Below are 21,284 nucleotides of genomic sequence, written 5' to 3' on the forward strand. Positions count from 1 at the left end.
AATGTGCTCGGAGGGACGTGGAAAAAGAACACGATCGGAGACATTCAAACATTATTTTTTTACAGTGCGATTTGTGGGTGAACATGTGGCCGACTGAAGGAACAAAACAGATGCGATGAGCGTGAAGAAAGTCCTGAATACGGAGAAGAACTGTCGCCCGCGTCCTGGGATTGTGACGACAGCTTGCTGGTGGTTGCTTCACGGGGCCTCGCAGGAAGCTCTTTAGTACTTTCTACTTCGGATTAGTCCGGGAGGCTAGGCTGTTGTCGTCGAGGAAAAATGTGCAGAAAACACAGACCGGGAACCATTTAGTCCTTCTGGTTCCGAGAGTTCTTCTGCCCACATGAACACATGCAGCACCCATCTCTCAAATACACGGAGCAAACATGCCAACACCAACCCAAAAAAAAAAAAAAAAATAGGTCCAAGCGGTACTTGAAGCTAACACACCGTCTGCATAGCAACAAAACATTATTCTGGGAAAGGGTTTGTTTTTCTAAAAGTCATTTGTATCAAAAAAAAGAGGCCTGTGCTAAAATGCTATTAAAATCTGTGAAAAAATACAGTCGGGTCTCTTTTACGCTACCAGGTGAAGATGCTACTTTCTTCGAGGCAGGTGAGAAAGCACGTGAGTGAGTCCTTACATTCCACTTGTCCGCTCCAGACATCCGGCGTTCCTCAACGCTTTTTTTTCCCCCCATATTCACTAGCTTTGGCCTTCGAGGGGTTGCTACGCTCCGTGTGCCGAGAACAAAACCTGAGGAGAGGATCTTTCGAGTGTGTCTCCTCACTTGTGCGAAATTACGTCCCTTCTGTAAAAGCGGGGACCACGGACCTCTCTGTCAGGTTGTTTTAAATGCTTGCGGGATAAAAAAAAACAAAAAACAGCACTCTTGACAAAACATGAGAAAGAAAGACAAATCCATGCAGTGCAACTCACGTGTCGACAAATTATTGCTTCCTTTTTTTTTTTTTTTTACAACCTGTGCGGGTGCGGACGTGGTTCAGTGGGCGGCGGACTGAGGCTTGGCCATGGCGTTATTGGCCTTCTTCCTCCTCTTGGTCAGCAGTGGGTTGGTGGAGTCCTCGATGGTCTTTATCTTTATTTGCTCGTAGTCCACCCTCATGGTGGCCAAGGCACTCGTCATTTCCTCCTGCGAGATAAGAACAGGAAGTTTTATTTGCCTTAGCGTCCGACCTAAAAGGGGAACATTATCACCAAACCTATGCAAGCGTCAATATATACCTTGATGTTGCAGAAAAAAGACCATGTATTTTTTTAACCGATTTCCGACATCTAAATGGGTGAATTTTGGCAAATTAAACGCCTTTCTTTTTATCGGTCTTTTAGCGATGTCAGAACCGACGTCACATTACAAACACCGGGTCTCAGCTCTGTTATTTTCCGTTTTTTCGACTATTTTTTGGAACCTTGGAGACATCATGCCTCGTCGGTGTGTTGTCGGAGGGTGTAACAACACTAACAGAGAGGGATTCAAGTTGCACCACTGGCAAGAAATCTGCCGCCAGACCCCCATTGAATGTGCCAGAGTGTCTGCACATTTGACCGGCGATGCTAAGACAGACATGGCACAGAGATGTATGGATAACCTGCAGATGCATTTGCAACGATTAAATCAATGAAATCACAAAGGTGAGTTTTGTTGATGTCAGACATATTTGGTCGCGGCATGATTGCCAGCTAATCGATGCTAACATGCTATTTACGCTAGCTGTATGTACATTTGAGACTGGATACCCACATTTAATGCGAAACAAACACTTACCAATCGACGGATTTAAGTTGCTCCAGTGTCACAAGATGCGAAAGTCCTGATCGTTTGGTCCGCACATTTCACCGGCGATGCTAATAAGGCAGCCGTGCAATGGGCCACTTCATTAGGTACACCCATGCTATGGCCGAATAGCGTCAATAGCTTCAATTTCGTTTTCGCTATCTGCCTCCATACTCCGACCATCTGTTTCAATACATGTGTAATCTGTTGAATCGCTTAAGCCGCTGAAATCCGAGTCTGAATCCGAGCTAATGTCGCTATATCTTGCTGTGGTAACCGCCATGTTGTTTGTATTGGCAGCCCTGTATGACGTCACAGGGAAATAGATAGTGGTTTCAAAGATAGCGAAAATAAGGCACTTTAAAGCTTTATTTAGGGATATTCCGGGACCGGTAAAATTTTAAAAAAAACTTCAAAAAATGCAGAAACCACTGAGAACTGATTATTATTGTTTTTAACCCTTTTGAAATTGTTATGATGTTCCCCTTTAACTTCTAAAGCAGGGGTATCAAACTCCAATGCGGAGGGGAACATTATCACCAGACCTACGTAAGCGTCAATATATACCTTGATGTTGCAGAAAAAAAGACCATATCTTTTTTTAACCGATTTCCGAACTCTAAAAGGGCGAATTTGGCGATTTAAACGCCTTTCAATTGATAGCCTGTCGGAGCGATGACGTCACAACGTGAAGGGGATCCGTCATTTTCTTAATCTCATTACACGCACCAGGTCAAATCAGCTCTGTTATTTTCCGTTTTTTTCGACTGTTTTCCGGTACCTTGGAGACATCATGCCTCGTCGGTGTGTTGTCGGAGGCTGTAACGACACGAACAGAGACGGACTCAAGTTGCAACAGTGGTCAAAAGATGCGAAAGTCCCTCGTTTGTTGTGCACACTGTACCGACGACAGCTATCCTACGACAGAGATGGCAGGAATGTGTGGATATCCTGCGACACTAAAGGCAGATGCATTTCCAACGATAAAGTCAACGAAATCACAAAAGTGAGTTTTGTTGATGTTATTGACTTATGTGGAGTGTGCTAATCAGACATATTTGGTCACGGCATGACTGCAAGCTAATCGATGCTAACATGCTATTTAGGCTAGCTGTATGTACATATTGCATCATTATGCCAAACAAACACATAACAATCGTTGGATGGAAGGCGATCGGCGAATTCGTCTGCGCTTCCTCCCGTGCCGCTGTCTGTCGTCATATGGCTCAAAAGCTTCGGTTTCTTCTTTTATTTAGTTTTCGGTACCTGCCTCCACACTCCAACCATCCGTTTCAATACTGCGTAATCTGTTGAATCGCTTACGCCGCTGAAATCCGAGTCTGAATCCGAGCTACTATGCCAGGGGTGCCCATTACGTCGATCGCGAGCTACCAGTCGACCGCGGGGGGTGTGTCAGTCGATCTCGAGCCAGGCTTTTAAAAAAAATAGACCTAAAAATTAGTGATCATCAATCTTCACCAAGACGTCACTTAAATGACATTCACGGTACCGGAGGGTCTTGTGAGATGACGCTGGCTGCTGCAAGATCATTATTATGAAAATATGACCGAGAGGAAGGCGAGAAACACTTTTTATTTCAACAGACTCTGGCGCCGTACCTTCCGTCAAAACTCTAAAGGCCGACTGCACATTACCTATCTTCACAATAAAAGCCCTGCTTCATGCTGCTTGCGCTAACTAAATACAGAGTCTCGGAAAACTGGCGTGCACAAGCGATCCCTCAGCTTTCCGAGACTCTTATTTTGTTAGCGCAGGCAGCATGAAGCAGGGCTTTTATTGTGAAGATAGGAAATGTGCAGTCGGCCTTTAGAGTTTTGACGGAAGGGACGGCGCGAAAGTCTGTTGAAATAAAAAGTGTTTCTCGCCTTCCTCTCTGTCATTTTTTCATAATAATGAACTGGCAGCAGCCAGCGTCATCTCACAAGACCCTCGGGTGCCGTGAATGTCAATCAAGCAAGCTACAGAATTTGCCGCCAATGTTTTTCTTGTAAAGTGTATGGAAGCTGGATGAATAAGATGCCAAAAACCAACCACTTTCATGTGGTATTGTACAGAAAGGACAACTTTTTTTCTCCTCTATTTGAAAATGTGGGCGTTATCATCATTACTGTCTGATTCCAATCAATGCAAGTCATCAGACTCAGGTAATACACCAACTTATATTCTTGTCTTTGTGAAAGAAAGACATCTATATGTGTTACACATGCTTGTATTATCATTAAACACATTTAACTTGTTTACAAAAATGTCTCTTTCATAAATAAATAAATATAAATGATACATATAAATGAGGTAGATCCCCTCGAGTTGGTCAATTGAAAAGTAGCTCGCCTGCGGAAAAAGCGTGGGCACCCCTGTACTATGCTATACCTGTCTGTACTATCCGCCATGTTTGTTTCTGGTGGCTTCACGCAGTGACATCACAGGACCATAGACGGGTAGATATAGTGATGGTGTAAATCAGGCACTTTGAAGCCGTTTTTCGGGATATTATTGCGTGATGGGTAAAATTTTGTGAAAAACTTCAAAAAATAAAATAAGCCACTTGGAACTGATTTTTATTGGTTTTAACCATTCAGAAATTGTGATAATGTTCCCCTTTAAAACTGAACAAAGCCGCGGAGCAAGGTTAAAAATATTGAACCTTTTAATAGGGACCAAAACAAGTTTTGCATTGAATATTGAACAAGCAAGGCTGATATAACTTTAGCAGGGCTGGGCAACTCAGTGGACAAAATTTGAGAAAATATGTGTTTGGGGGCCGGTATATCTGATTTTTAGGACTACTTATACAAAACCTCACAACAATGTCTGATTGAATGCTAAAAACATTACGACGGACTGCCTTAAAAACGGAATGGAATTTAATCTGGGCTTCACGGTGGAAGAGGGGTTAGTGCGTCTGCCTCACAATACGAAGGTCCTGAGTAGTCAGGGTTCAATCCCGGGCTGTGTGTAGTTTGCATGTTCTCCCCGTGAATGCGTGGCTTCCTTCCGGGTACTCCGGCTTCCTCCCACTTCCAAAGACATGCACCTGGGGATAGGTTGATTGGCAACACTAAATTGGCCCTAGTGTGTGAATGTGAGTGTGAATGTTGTCTGTCTATCTGTGTTGGCCCTGCGATGTGTTGGCGACTTGTCCAGGGTGTACCCCGCCCTCCGCCCGATTGTAGCTGAGATAGGCACAAGCGCCCCCCCCCCCGCCACCACAAAGGGAATAAGCGATAGAAAATGGATGGATGGATGGAATTTAATTTTTTTTAACTGAATGAGACACCCAGAATGCACAGAATGTAGCATTTACAATATTATCTATGAACGATAAAACACTGAATATTGACAACATAGGGTCTTCTAAAGATCCCACAAACTCCTTTTAAAACCTGTGTAGATCTGGCATTCCAGGCTATAGGTCCCAGACTCTGGAACAATTTGCACCAGTCCCTCTGTGATCTTGACTGTGTTGAAACTTTCATTTGAAAACTTCTCCTTTTAGTAAATGCACCTTTTAAAGGCCTACTGAAACCCACTACTACCGACCACGCAGTCGGATAGTTTATATATCAATGATGAAATATTAACATTGCAACACATGCCAATACGGCCTTTTTAGTTAACTAAATTGCAATTTTAAATTTCCAGGGAAGTATCCTGTTGAAAACGTCGCGGAATGATGATGCGTGCGCGTGACGTCACCGGTTCTAGCGGACATGTTCTTCCAGCACAGATCACGGCTAAAAGTCGTCTGCTTTAATCGCGTAGTTACACAGTATTCTGGACATTTGTGTTGCTGAATCTTTTGCAATTTGTTCAATTAATAATGGAGATGTCAAAGAAGAATGATGTAGGTGGGAAGCGGTGTATTGTGGCTGCCTTTAGCAACACAAACACAGCCGGTTTCCTTGTTTACATTCCCGAAGGTGAAGCTTTACTATGGAACAGAGCGGTAAAACAAACATGGTTCCCGACCACGTCAACCGGCAGGTTTCGGTGAGAAAATTGTGGTAATAAGTCGGCTCTTAGCGTAGACATGAGCGGAGCTTGCGTCCTCCTGCAGCTGCGGACTCTCTCTTACCTCCTCTCACCGGAGACACTGGCGGTCACCACACCTGTGGCCACACCCCTCAGACTTTCAGGTACCATATAATCTCACTAAAACACTAGTAACACAATAAGCAGATAAGGGATTTTCCAGAATTATCCTAGCCCAAATTGCGATACCAATCTGATATTTGTATCGATCCGCTCATCCGAAATGTGTCTAATAACATCTGAATTTTTTTCCTAGTCCTTCACTCTCACTATCCTCATCCACGAATCTTTCATCCTCGCTCAAATTAATGGGGAAATCGTCGCTTTCTCGGTCTGAATCGCTCTCGCTGCTGGTGGCCATGAACAATGTGAGGATGTGAGGAGCTCCACAACCCGTGTTGCACGCGCACATCGTCTGCTACTTCAGGTACAGGCAAGGTTTTTTTATTAACGACCAAAAGTTGCGAACTTTATCGTCGATGTTCTCTACTAAATCCTTTTAGCAAAAATATGGCAATATCGCGAAATTATCAAGTATGACACATAGAATGGACCTGCTATCCCTGTTTAAATAAGAAAATCTCATTTCAGTAGGCCTTTAACTATAATTTTTAATCCACTTGGTATCCTTTTTTATGATGTCACCCCTGTTGTTTTAAATTTAATTGTTTTACTTCACCTTTGTTTTGTACAGCGCTATGTGATTGTATCTGTGAAAAGCGCTTTATAAATAACATTTACCTACTTACTTACTTACTTACTAAAAAACATCCCTGCTGTGACGTAGATTACCTTACTAATAAGTAAGGTGGGCGGGGTTGGGTGGTAGCAGGGGGTGTATATTGTAGCGTCCTGTAAGAGTTAGTGCTGCAAGGTGTTCTGGGTATTTGTTCTGTTGTGTTTATGTTGTGTTACGGTGCGGATGTTCTCCCGAAATGTGTTTGTCATTCTTGTTTGGTGTGGGTTCACAGTGTGGCGCATATTTGTAACAATGTTAAAGTTATTTATACGGCCACCCTCAGTGTGACCTGTATGGCTGTTGACCAAGTATTCCTTGCATTCCCCTATGTGCGTGTGTGTGTGTGCGTGTGTGCGTGTGTGTGTGTGTGTGTGTGTAAAAGCCGTATATATTATGTGACTGGACCGGCACGCCGTTTTTATGTGGAAAAAGCGGATGTGACGAGAGGTTGTAGAGAACACTAAAGGCATAAAGGCGCGCCCCAAATGTTGTTCGGGTGGAAATCGGGAGAAATTCGGGAGAATGGTTGCTCTGGGAGATTTGGGGGAGGGGCACTGAAATTTGGGAGTTTCCCGGGAAAATCGGGAGGGTTGGCAAGTATGAGTATTAGCAGTGAATGCACTGCCGCTGTATAATACCGGCGGGCCAGCGCTAATGTTAATTTGATATCGCCTCAAGGGCCAATTTAAATTACACGGCGGGCCAAGTTTGGCTGGCGGGCCAGAGTTTGACACCCATGCTCTAAAGGCTTAGTGGCCACATGCGTGGACAGCACCTTTTAGCTCTAATTTCCAATTTACTGAATTGGGGTCTTATGGCCACTTATGTGGACACTTATAATGCCATCTGGTGGTGTCAGAAAAGTATAGCATACAATGGAATTTGAAAAAAAAAGGGTAAAAATAAGCATTGATGAAGTACACGTTTGTTACTTATGGACTAAGTACATCATATCATTATTAGTATTTATTCTAATTAGAGTCCAATAAGCCCAAATAGTTAAAAATAAATACATAAATAAAAACATGTAAACAAACAGCTTGGGCCTTAAGAGGTTTTAACCATTTACTGACCAATGTTTATCTATCGAGAAAAAAAAGATGTCAGCAGAAAATGAGTGTGGTTGCTGAAAAGATTAAACCGGAACTGAAATGATAACAGTTAGCACGCCGGCCAGATGGCATCAAGTACTGAGATATGACTATTTGGGTGTCTGTCGCTCAAATGAACAAAAAAAAACAAAAACGCTAGCATGTTAACAGTTAACATGCGCAAAATATCAGAACATTTGACTCGTGCAAAGTTGAAATCTAAAATGCTAATAGTCTAACAAATAACCTTTGAATTTAGCTTAAAGGTTCACATGCTAACAGTTAACATGCTAACATGTGAACGGTTAACAAACAAGCCAGCATGCTAAAATTCTAACAGTTTATATTCTAAAATGCTAACATGATAACAGTTGTCATTCTAAAATGGGAACAGTTCACATGCGAACAGTTCACATCCGAACAGTTAGCCTCAAGTAAAATTAGCTGAAAAGTTCACATGCAAACAGTTCACATGCAAACAGTTAGCCTCAAGTAACAAAATATTTGACTCTGGAGGTGTACAGCTGTAAAATTAGTGAAAAAGTTAACATGCTAACATGTGAACAGTTAACATGCATCAACAAAATATTTGATATTGAAGATGTACACCTGTAAAATTAGCTGAAAAGTTAACATGCTAACAGTTAACATGCGCAAAATACCAGAACATTTGACTCGTGCAAAATTCGATTCTAAAATGCTGACATTCTAACAATTGACCTGTAAATTTAGCTTAAAAGTTCACATGCTAACAGGTGAACGGTTAACAAACAAGCCAGCATGCTAAAATTTTAACAGTTTATATTCTAAAAAGCTAACATGATAACAGTTGTCATTCTAAAATGGGAACAGTTCACATGCGAACAGTTCACATCCGAACAGTTAGCCTCAAGTAACATTAGCCTCAAGTAAAATTAGCTGAAAAGTTCACATGCAAACAGTTCACATGCAAACAGTTAGCCTCAAGTAACAAAATATTTGACTCTGGAAGTGTACAGCTGTAAAATTAGCAAAAAAGTTAACATGCTAACATGTGAACAGTTAAAATGCATCAACAAAATATTTGATATTGAAGATGTACACCTGTAAAATTAGCTGAAAAGTTAACATGCAAAGAGTTAACATGCGTCAAAAAAACATTTTATTTTGAAGGTGTACACCTGTAAAATTGGCTGAAAAGTTAACATGTTAACAGTTACCATGCGTCAACAAAATCTTTTATTTTGAAGGTGCACAGGCGGTGACAGTACACCTACTTTGAGACAAGAGCTATATTGATGCATCAGGCATGTGATTTGACCACAATGAAAAAGACTGAAAACATTTTGGGAAATCTGGGGAAGCTCCTGGTTTTTCACCAATTTAACATGCTAAAATTAACAAAGACAGCACCATTTGAAGAAAATATTTTAGTGTTTAAACACATGAAAACATGAGTAATAGAACATACATACCCCAATTATCCTAATGAATCACTGAATATGGTTCAGTCCCAACAGTATTTAGTCACTAATATTTACATCTTGTGTTCATTTCACATCCACAGGTGTCACACTGATCAGTGTTATTATCTACAGTTTATTTACAGTATTAGCACATTACTTCAGTTCACTTCACACATTTACTTGCCCGGAGAACCCTAACATGAGCAAATTTCTGAGCAGCCTGCATTTTCCTTTCGGTCTCTGCATTTGTAGCTTCTTTTGTGGATTTCACTGCCAACTTCTGCCTCTAGTATTAAATGCAAATTTATTTCCCAAAAATTGTCAACTGGAATCAATAATGCGACTCTTCATAATATATTTTCACGTGGCTTTTTATTTTTAGAAAAACCCATTTATAATTTGCAAAGCAATAATTGGATAATATTTCAAACAAACATGCGTATTTCGCAAGAAAATATTATTTTAGCTTACCTCATTATTAACTACCCTGTCTGCAACTGAAGTGGGTTGTTTGGGTGGATCTTTCCTCTCGATGTCTACGGCAGTTGTCGATGTAAACAAAGGATGAAGTCCGTAAGGTTTGCTCACTTTCGGTTGACATCCAAGAGTACCAGCTAGTGAAAAGTTCGTTTTCCTTGCTTCAAGTTGTTTCATATGTTTTTGGCGTTTCGCATGTATTTCCAAAGCCTTGAAACCTCGTGATCCATAGTCAATATTATCATGACACCACGTGCATAAAACTTTACCGGGACGATCGATTTTCCGAATAAAATCGCAGAAACAAAGTCGTAACTTCATTCTTCCCAACAGTATCAGTGATTTCCCTTTCCATCCAGTCCCATCGAAACTTATTTTTGTCATGTTTATCAATTTCTTTTACCCGTGCAGCGTCCTTTCTCTCGAGAACCGACATCGTTTACATTTGGAAAATGGCGGTAGTAACGTCATCATTCATAACAGATGTCCTGATTGGTCACAAGGAACATATCGACCAATCAACTACGGCGTAATATTATATTATGTCGTAGTTGATTGGTCGACACTTTTTTCGCCCCCCCCGAGATTAAAAAAGACGGAATTCCAACTTTAGAAGGAAAAATCACATGCCTGATGCATGCTTGTTCCATCCATCAATCTTCTTCCGCTTATCCGAGGTCGGGTCGCGGGGGCAACAGCCTAAGCAGGGAAACCCAGACTTCCCTCTCCCCAGCCACTTCGTCGAGCTCTTCCCGGGGGATCCCGAGGCGTTCCCAGGCCACCCGGGAGACATAGTCTTCCCAACGTGTCCTGGGTCTTCCGCGTGGCCTCCTACCGGTTGGACGTGCCCTAAACACCTCCCTAGGGAGGCGTTCGGGTGGCATCCTGACCAGATGCCCGAACCACCTCATGTGGCTCCTCTCGATGTGAAAGAGCAGCGGCTTTACTTTGAGTTCCTCCCGGATGGCAGAGCTTCTCACCCTATCTCTAAGGGAGAGCCCCGCCACACGGCGGAGGAAACTCATTTCGGCCGCTTGTACCCGTGATCTTATCCTTTCGGTCATGACCCAAAGCTCATGACCATAGGTGAGGATGGGAACGTAGATCGACCGGTAAATTGAGAGCTTTGCCTTCCGGCTCAGCTCCTTCTTCACCACAACGGATCGGTACAACGTCCGCATTACTGAAGACGCCGCACCGATCCGCCTGTCGATCTCACGATCCACTCTTCCCCCACTCATGAACAAGACTCCTAGGTACTTGAACTCCTCCACTTGGGGCAGGGTCTCCTCCCCAACCCGGAGATGGCATTCCACCCTTTTCCGGGCGAGAACCATGGACTCGGACTTGGAGGTGGTGATTCTCATTCCGGTCGCTTCACACTCGGCTGCGAACCGATCCAGTGAGAGCCAAAGATCCCGGTCAGATGAAGCCATCAGGACCACATTATCTGCAAAAAGCAGAGACCTAATCCTGCGCTCACCAAACCGGATCCCCTCAACGCCTTGACTGTGCCTAGAAATTCTGTCCATAAAAGTTATGAACAGAATCGGTGACAAAGGACAGCCTTGGCGGAGTCCAACCCTCACTGGAAATGTGTTCAACTTACTGCCGGCAATGCGGACCAAGCTCTGGCACTGATCATACAGGGAGCGAACCGCCACAATAAGACAGTCCGATACCCCATACTCTCTGAGCATTCAGAGAGTATGGGGAGTATGCATGCTTGTTCATGATTTAAATTCATATCCAAATAAACAACCTTTTACCGTCAACTGAGTTTAGTTTTTTCTAACGATTTCTGCTGGTGGTTTGCCTCCGGATGAAAAACATGCGCCTCGGCTCCACAAAGGTTGAAAAAGACTGTGCTACTGTGCGGCAGGTGTGCCGATTTCCGGGGCCGTAAACAACAAACCTTCACATCCTCCCAGGCGTCCTTCTCTTCCTTCAGCACCCGGCTGGTGTGGAGCGGCGTCTGGGGAACCTCCATCGATTGCTGCAGGAAGCAATGTCTGGTCAGAGGACCGGGTGACCCGGGGTCCACGTGCAGAAAGGGAGGGGAGGAGTCTTACATTAATCCAGGGATGGTTCATGAACTCTGTGATGGTCATCCTCTGGGTGGGCTCCGTCTTCAGGAGGGTCTTAATCAGTTGTTTGGCTGCAAGTGAAAGCCATTGCAATTATTTACATGTTCATACTAGAACACGGATTTATTTTCTATTCTTTATTTATTCATTTTGTATTCGATATTTGTGTGCATGTCCAAACATTAACACATTATTTTACACCAGAAATATCATCTATTTATTATTATTATTATTATTCCGCAGCCCAGTCGGAACCCTTCCAGTATCAAAACGTTCGGCCCGCCCAGGAATCGTAAGCTCCACCAAAAATATAAGACAAATATATCCCAGATTACCCAAAATTCACGGTTTTACGTGACATTTTTCCCTTTGAAAATGTATGGGTCGTTTTTCAAAATTGCATAATTTCCACATTTCTGTACCGAGTGGAACCGAAGCCCTATTTGACCTCTTCCTGGAAAGTTTTGACGGTCCACATTTTTTAACCTTTTTTCGACCATTCTACTTTTAAAACATTCTTCTTAATTGGGATATTTGGAAGGGGGCCTGGCCTGCGGGCCTGCCGCAGAACGGGGTGTGCCAGGACCGGCCTCGAAGACAGCGACAGGTGAATATATGGCCCAGGTGGGCCCTGTTATCTGATCACCTGTCGCCTTGATTGACAGCAGCCGGGATGAGACACGTAAATTGGAGTTGGATGTGCTGATGAGCGGACGCAGGAGGAAAAGACATTGTGCTGGAAAGCAGAAGCCTATTGCTATACGTATATGAAAATAAAACAGTGTTATACCCTGAATTCCGGGCTCTCCTGGCAGTATGTGGTGGTCCGATGAACCCACTAGAGGGCAACCTCTACAGGACAATAAAAGTTTTTTGTTCGTAAAAATGTCCCTATTTTCTGAAATTCCAGGAATGACAAAATACCAATTAAAATATAAACGGCTATTTTTCAAATCTTTTGAAAAATTCAAACACCAACTCATTCCTATCATCGAGGACAATTGTGTTATGAACTATATTTTCGAAAATCCCCAAATTTCCAGGAAATTCCCAATCAAATTAATGAACATTTTTATAGTTATAAAATGGCCAAAATTTTGCGCTATTTTTTTTTACCCGATTCCGACCGTTCAGCCATCCATCCACACTGCTCTTCACATATGTCAAACGCAAAACATGTTGTCCCTTTCCCAAAATTCCAGATTTTCCGATAATTTTCTCCCTGTTGAAAATGAATGGTCATTATATAAACCTCTCCATGTACCAAATTTCTCTACTGATTTGAACTGTTCCACCATCCACACGCTCCACTTACCTTGACCAATAAAACAAAAATTTTCCATGTTTAAAAAATTCCGGGAATTCCCAATTTTCAAAAGCCCTAATTTATCTCTTCATGGAAAGTTTTTACAGTACACATGTTTGACCATTCCGCCTTTAAAACATTCTTCTTAATTGGGACAACAAAAGTTGTTTTTTTTCGTAAAAATGTCAGGGTTTTTTTCGAAATTTCAGTAATGACAAATTACCAATTAAAATAAAAAATTTGCCAACATTTTTCAACTGTTTCAAAACATTCCGACACAAATTCATTCATATCATCAAAGACAATTGTGTTATGAAATATATTTTAAAAAATCCTAATCAAATGAATGAACGTATTCATAGTTATACAATAGCCAAAATTCCCAAAATTTTGCGCCATTTTTTTTTACCCGGTTCCGACTTTTCAGCCATCCACTCACACCGTTCCAACATCTACACAGTACACGCACCCTGGAAATTCAAGCCAGCATGTTGTCCGGTTCCGAAAATTCCCAGATTACCCAGCATTACCAGGAATCTTGCCCATTGAAAATGAATTGTCCATATACAAACCTCCGCATATGACACATTTCTCTACCAATTCGGAGCATTCCGACATCCCCATACTCCACTCACCCTGGACATTCAAGCCAGCGTGTTGTCCGGTTCCGAAAATTCCCTGATTACCCGACATTACCAGGAATCTCCCTCATTGAAAATGAATGGGCCATATACAAACCTCTCGACATGCCACATTTCTCTACCGATTCGAAGCGTTCCGACATCCACAGACTCCAGTCACCTTGACGAATAAAACTACCATTTTCCAGGTTTAAAAAATTCCCGGAATTCCAAATTTTCCAAAGCTCTAATTTATCTCTTCATGGAAAGTTTTTACAGTCCACATTTTTCAACTGTTTTTGACCATTCCACCTTCAAAACATTCTTGTTAATTGGGACAAAAAAAAAATCGATATTTTTCGAAATTCCAGGAATTACAAAATACCAATTAAAATATAAACTGTTACTCCGGCAACATTTTTCCACTTTTTCGAAAAATTCCAGAACCAACCAATTCATATCATCGAGGACATTTGTGTTATGAATTATATTTTTTTAAAAATCTGGGAAATTCCCAATCAAATGTATGAACATATTCATAGTTATACAATAGCCAAAATTCCCCAAATTTTGCGCCATTTTTTTTTTTACCCGATTCCGACTTTTCAGCCATCCACTCACACCGTTCCAACATCCACACAGTACACACACCCTGGACATTAAAGCCAGCATGTTGTCCAGTTCCGAAAACTCCCTGATTACCCAGCATTACCAGGAATCTCCCCCATTGAAAATGAATGGGCCATATACAAACCTCTCCATATGCCACATTTCTCTACCGATTCAACCGTTTTTGAGCAGTCCACCTTCAAAACATGCTTTTTAATTGGAACAACAAAACTTGATTTTTTTCAAAATTCCAGGAATTACAAAATACCAATTAAAATATAAACTGTTACTATGGCAACATTTTTCAACTGTTTCGAAAAATTTCAAGACCAATCCATTCTTATCGTCGAAGACAATTGTGTTATGAACTATATTTAAAAAAATCCGGAACATTTCTGGGAAATTCCTAATCAAATGAATGAACGTATTCATAGTAATATAGTACAATAGCAAAAATTCCCAAAATTTTGTGCCATTTTTTTTTTTTACCCGATTCCAACTTTTCAGCCATCCACCCACACCGTTCCAACATCCACACACTCCACTCACCCTGGACATTCAAGCCAGCATGTTGTCCGGTTCCGAAAATTCCCTGATTACCCGACATTACCAGGAATCTCCCCCATTGAAAATGAATGGGCCATATACAAACCTCTCGACATGCCACATTTCTCTACTGATTCGAAGCGTCCCGACATCCACAGACTCCACTCACTTGACCAATAAAACTACCATTTTCCAGGTTTGAAAAATTCCGGGAATTCCAAATTTTCCAAAGCCCTAATTTATCTCTTCATGGAAAGTTTTTACAGTCCACATTATTCAACTGTTTTTGACCATTCCACCTTCAAAACATTCTTGTTAATTGGGACAAAAAAAAAAATCGATTTTTTTTCGAAATTCCAGGAATTACAAAATACCAATTAAAATATAAACTGTTACTCCGGCAACATTTTTCCACTTTTTCGAAAAATTCCAAAACCAACCAATTCATATCATCGAGGACATTTGTGTTATGAACTATATTTTTTTAAAAATCTGGGAAATTCCCAATCAAATGAATGAACATATTCATAGTTATACAATAGCCAAAATTCCCCAAATTTTGCGCCATTTTTTTTTTTTTACCCGATTACGACTTTTCAGCCATCCACTCACACCGTTCCAACATCCACACAGAACACGCACCCTGGACATTAAAGCCGGCATGTTGTCCGGTTCCGAAAATTCCCTGATTACCCGGCATTACCAGGAATCTCCCCCATAGAAAATGAATGGGCCATATACAAACCTCTCCATATGCCACATTTCTCTACCGATTCAACTGTTTTTGAGCATTCCACCTTCAAAACATTCTTGTTAATTGGAAAAACAAAACTTGATTTTTTTCAAAATTCCAGGAATTACAAAATACCAATTAAAATATAAACTGTTACTTTGGCAACATTTTTCAACTGTTTTGAAAAATTTCAACACCAATCCATTCATATCGTCGAAGACAATTGTGTTATGAACTATATTTTTAAAAATCCGGAATATTTCTGGGAAATTCCTAATCAAATGAATGAACGTATTCATAGTAATATAGTACAATAGCAAAAATTCCCAAAATTTTGCGCCATTTTTTTTTAACCCGATTCCAACTTTTCAGCCATCCACCCACACCGTTCCAACATCCACACACTCCACTCACCCTGGACATTCAAGCCAGCGTGTTGTCCGGTTCCGAAAATTCCCTGATTACCCGGCATTACCAGGAATCTCCCCAATTGAAAATGAATGGGCCATATACAAACCTCTCCATATGCCACATTTCTCTACCGATTCAACTGTTTTTGAGCATTCCACCTTCAAAACATTCTTGTTAATTGGGACAACAAAACTTGATTTTTTTCAAAATTCCAGGAATTACAAAATACCAATTAAAATATAAACTGTTACTATGGCAACATTTTTCAACTGTTTCGAAAAATTTCAACACCAATCCATTCATATCGTCGAAGACAATTTTGTCATGAACTATATTTTTAAAAATCCGGAACACTTCTGGGAAATTCCTAATCAAATGAATGAACGTATTCATAGTAATATAGTACAATAGCAAAAATTCCCAAAATTTTGCGCCATTTTTTTTTTAACCCGATTCCAACTTTTCAGCCATCCACCCACACCGTTCCAACATCCACACACTCCACTCACCCTGCACATTCAAGTCAGCATTTTGTCCGATTATGAAAATTCCCTGTTTACCCGGCATTACCAGGAATCTCCCCGTTTGAAAATGAATGGGCCATTACAAACCTCTCCACATGCCACATTTCTCTACCAATTCGAAGCGTCCCGACATCCACACACTCCACTCACCTTGACCAATAAATCTACCATTTTCCAGGTTTAAAAAATTCCGGGAATTCACGATTTTCCAAAGCCCTATCTTATCGCTCCATGAAATTTTTTTTACAGTCCACATTTTTCCACTGTTTTTGACCATTCCACCTTCAAAACATTAATAATATTTAATCTTAGTTGGGACAACAAGATGTGTTTTTTTTTCCGTAAAAATTTAAAAAATCTTCGGAATTCCAGGAATTACAAAATACCAATTAAAATATAAACTGCAACAATTTTCAACTGTTTCCAAAAATTCCAAAACCAACCAATTCATATCATCGAGGACAATTGTGTTATGAATTATAATTTCAATAATCCACAAATTTCTGGGAAATTCCCAATCAAATGGCCAAAATTCCCAAAATTGACTTATTTGGAGTTTTTTTTGCTGTTTTCCTGTGTGTAGTGTACTAGTTCTTGTCTTGCGCTCCTATTTTTGGTGTCTTTATCTCTTCTTTTGGTATTTTCCTGTAGCAGTTTCACGTCTTCCCTTGAGCGATATTTCCTACTTTGTTTTAGCAATCAAGAATATTTTAGTTGTTTTTATCCTTCTTTGTGGGGACATTGTTGATTGTCATGTCATGTTCGGATGTACTTTGTGGACGCCGTCTTTGCTTAACTCACTGTAAGTCTTTGCTGTCGTCCAGCATTCTGTTTTGTATACTTTGTAGCTAGCTCGGTTTTAGTTTCATTCCCTGAGCTTCATTGCCTTTTCTTAGGGGCACTCACCTTTTGTTTATTTTTGGTTTTAGCAATTGATACCTTTTCACCTGCAGGCTGCCTCCCGCATATTGTGATCAGGACAAACCATGTTCCGACATCTACAAAGCAATTAGCTACTTGCTGCCACCTACTGATATGGAAAAGTATAACATTGTTACGCTGCCGAGCTCTAGACAGCACCGACACTCTACAACAGGGGTGGGCATTACGTCGATCGCGATCGACTGGTCGATCTCGGAGGGTGTGTCAGTCGATCTCAAGCCAGGCATTAAAAAATGGACATAAAAATGAGCAATCATCGATCATACCAAGACTTCACTTTCGTCAGTTGTTTGACATTCTCGGCACCCGAGGATCTTGTGAGATGACGCTGGCTGCTGCGAGCTCATATTTAAGAAAAAAATCACTAACAGGGCGGACGCAGAGAAACACATTTTATTTCTAAAGACTCCGTACCTACTGTCAAAACTCTAAAGACCGACTGCACAGTTCCTGTCTTCACCATAAAAGACCTGCTTCATCCTGCCTGTGCTAACAAAATAAGAGTCTCAGAAAGCTAGCGTGCACAAGCTAGCAAGCTACGGAGTTTGATGCCAATGTATTTCTCCCCCGCCCTCAGCGACCGCTTTCTCACTTGCTTGCCCACCCGCACACTCACTGACGTCACTCACTTGCTGCCAGACATTTAAGGGCCACACACATATGCTACTCTCATAATAAATTATTAAAAAAACGAGTATGCAAGTTGGACAAATGAGATGCCAAATCCAACCACTTTCATCTGGTATTGGACAGCAAGGAGGACTTTTTTTTTCCTCCATTTGAAAATGCGGACGTTATCAGCACCACTGTCTAATTCCAATCAATGCAAGTCATCAGAATCAAATACACCAACTTATATTCTTGTCTTCATGAAAGAAAGGAATCTATGTGCGTTAAACATGCTTGTATTATCATTAAACACAATTAACTTGTTAACAAAAATGTCTCTTTCATAAATAAATAAATATACATTATAAATAGGAATGAGGTAGATCTCCTCGACTTGGTCAATTGAAAAGTAGCTCACCTGCAGAAAAAGTGTGAGCGCCCCTGCTCTACAACAACACATCATTTGCAGACTATAGTTACTGGTTTGTAATAAAATATTTTACCCCAAATAGGTGAAATTACATAATCTCCCACGGGACACCGGACTGTATCTCACGGCACACCTAAACACTGGGCTAGACCATGTGTCATATGAGGTGTATTTAATCCTGCTATATGCAGAGGTACACATTATCCAATCACAGCTTTTGTTTGGGCAACCAAAGTCAAAATACACGTCATCATCACCTTCTTCCGATACGTCAGACCATTCGGGATTAGGAAACTCGTACTGGCCCATCCTGATCCTCTTCTTCATCCCAGGAGAAATGGCTAGACCGTGGTCAGAATAAAAAGGGGGGTACCCACACAGCCTAGAAAAGAAGAGCAATGGTCGCTAAAGTGTTGAGCAAATAATCCCCATGTCCGGCAAGGTGAAGACTTACAGGATGTACATGATGACCCCCAATGACCACATGTCGCATGATTTGTCATATTTTTCTGGGCCCAGAACCTCTGGAGCTGTCCAGAGTGAAAGGAACACGGGACATGTGAATAACGACGGACATGTGAAAGAAGATGGCGTAAAAAAAAAACCCAGAGGGACTCTCACCAACGTAGTAGGGCGTGTAGCAGGGCGTCGCGAGAGAGTTGTGAGACGTGGTCTCCTTGGCAAAGCCAAAGTCTGTGAGTTTGAGCAAAGCGCAGGGCCTCTTCGTGGAGTACAGTAAATTCTCCGGCTGTGGGAAGTTCCAAAGTGAGTTTACTAAAAGTGCTCTTTTAACTTCCCCGTCCGACCGCTCCAAACCGAGAGAACCTGGCCGTGGTACACACCTTGACATCTCGATGTGCAATGTTGACTGCATGCAGGTACTGGATGGCCTCGCCGATGTTCTTCATGATGTCAGACGCCTCTGTAGTAAATAAACGGGTTTAGTAGAAATATTAGAAGACGTAAACAAATGTTTGTACCTCTCTCCGTGAAGGCCTGGTCGCCTCTGTCCTGGATTCGACTAAAAAGCTCACCGCCATCCATGCTGCAACGAGAGAATAGTTGTTTTTCCAAGTTTTATCCGTGCTTTTATCACCTTGCAATTTGATTATTGAACACAATAGGCCATTTTTATTCAACTTAAACGGGAGCAGCGCTTTTCTTTTTGAATTTTGCCTACTGTCAGGTTCAAACACTGATGACATCTATCAAACAAGACAAGAAGCAAGGAATTAAACAGAGATAGAATTAAATTTGGCCCAATGAGTAGAAACGCATACACCTGTACCCCTGTACAGTGTCACCACGCTCTGACGAAAGAGTGCACGCCTCCTCTTTTATTTGGACTTTCCCTGTTTACATGGCAACAACTGTTTCTAAAGGGTACGGGGGTCCTAAACAGTCACCACCTTTTATTACAAAACAGTTCAAATAAATGGTCGGTTCAAGGAAAAGGTTGTAAAAGAGTTCAAAGAAGAGGTGCCTGGAACTTGGGCAGGTCCTGCTTTCTAGTTTTCAGGTCAAGACAAAATCTTTCTGTGGATTATAATACATCAAAGAAACAGAACAACTTCATGTTGCTTCCCATCCTACACAGTGGAGTTTTACAAGCCTTCTTCTTGGTAGGATCAGGGGCAGCTTTTGTCCTCTCGCAGGGCGAGCTGAACTTAATGTAACACAAAGTTTTGCGATAACTTAAGATACAATTATTCTAACACCTATTATCATCAGGCACAATGTAACTCAAGTACACATTTGTTTTCTTTGTTATGCATTCTGATTTGTAATATTGTTCCCTCGTTTGCTGTTAGTGAAATCCGTGTAGTAGAAGTTGATTTGAGGTCCTCTCCAAGGTTTCTCACAGTCATCATTGTCACTGGCGTCCCACTGGGTGTGAATTCTCCCTGCCCACTGGTTGTGAGTTTTCCTTGCCCTTATGTGGGTTCTTCAGAGGATGTCGTAGTCGTAATGGTTTGTACAGTCCTTTGAGACATTTCTGATTTAGGGCTATATAAATAAACATTGATTGATTGATTGACTGATCTTAAATGATACATTTTAAACTGTCCTTTGCCTCTATTTCTTTGTGGTGTACAGCCCTTTGATTTTCAGTAGTGGCTGTTCGTAAGGGCTTTATAAATAAAGTTGGTATGGTACAGTATACCAGTCTTATCAAATCACGCGCATCATGCCCGCAATATTACACAATTTTATAAATGACACACAATGTTTAGCGCGTGGTGTTTGGATCATAGTAAATCAGGCCCTTGGTGTTTAATTTAAGCTGGATCATCGTTCTCCCTCATATTGAGGCTCAAAAATATAAGGTTCTGGATAATAATTGGGCTCAAAGTAGTCTTTGGTGGCTCTGATGAAGTCCGCCATGATTAGTAGTGTTATTGTCGAAGAGAAAAGTGAATGTTGTGATGCGGCTGTGAAATTAATCCGAAATTAACAAACTATATAAATATTACATGTTATAATGAATGTGCAAATCTCTTTGGGTAGATCTCAACCATACATGGCGATAACCACTGAAGTAGGGCTGGGCGATATATCGATATACTCGATACATCGCGGGTTTGTCTCTGAGTGATATAGAAAACGACTATATCGTGTTATTCGAGTATACGTTCTCACGCAGTTGCTTTTAGCTGCGGGCATTACACTACAGGCTTTTATCATTCTTTCTCGTCTGTCCTTTGCAAAGAGACGTAAAACAAGCGCACCTTCTTACATACGTCACATACTGTCGCGTCACACGCCCTCACGGAGCAGAGAGGTAGCGGCGTGGGTAACGTTAGCTGCGGTGCGAGTGGTAATACGAGAGAAAGAAGGTGCGAATCTGGTAACAAATGAAGGAAGA

General features: G+C 41.4%; 1 protein-coding gene across 1 annotated transcript in view; it reads right to left on the reverse strand.

The window, feature by feature from the left end:
• mapkapk2a (MAPK activated protein kinase 2a) overlaps window positions 1-21,284 on the reverse strand; it is a 98,207-nt gene that overhangs the window by 103 nt on the left and 76,820 nt on the right. The window contains exons 3-10 of the mRNA XM_061922595.1: window positions 19,399-19,463; window positions 19,261-19,340; window positions 19,040-19,166; window positions 18,873-18,948; window positions 18,676-18,800; window positions 11,674-11,759; window positions 11,517-11,597; window positions 1-1,154 (exon numbers count right to left, since the gene is read on the reverse strand). The exon at window positions 1-1,154 is cut by the window's left edge and continues 103 nt beyond it. Coding sequence (XP_061778579.1) covers window positions 1,005-1,154; window positions 11,517-11,597; window positions 11,674-11,759; window positions 18,676-18,800; window positions 18,873-18,948; window positions 19,040-19,166; window positions 19,261-19,340; window positions 19,399-19,463 — 790 coding nt within the window. The 3' untranslated portion in view covers window positions 1-1,004. The remainder of the gene's footprint in view (window positions 1,155-11,516; window positions 11,598-11,673; window positions 11,760-18,675; window positions 18,801-18,872; window positions 18,949-19,039; window positions 19,167-19,260; window positions 19,341-19,398; window positions 19,464-21,284) is intronic.

The sequence above is a fragment of the Nerophis ophidion genome, linkage group LG16 (assembly GCF_033978795.1).
Source record: "Nerophis ophidion isolate RoL-2023_Sa linkage group LG16, RoL_Noph_v1.0, whole genome shotgun sequence".
In the NCBI taxonomy this organism is placed as follows: Eukaryota; Metazoa; Chordata; class Actinopteri; order Syngnathiformes; family Syngnathidae; genus Nerophis; species Nerophis ophidion.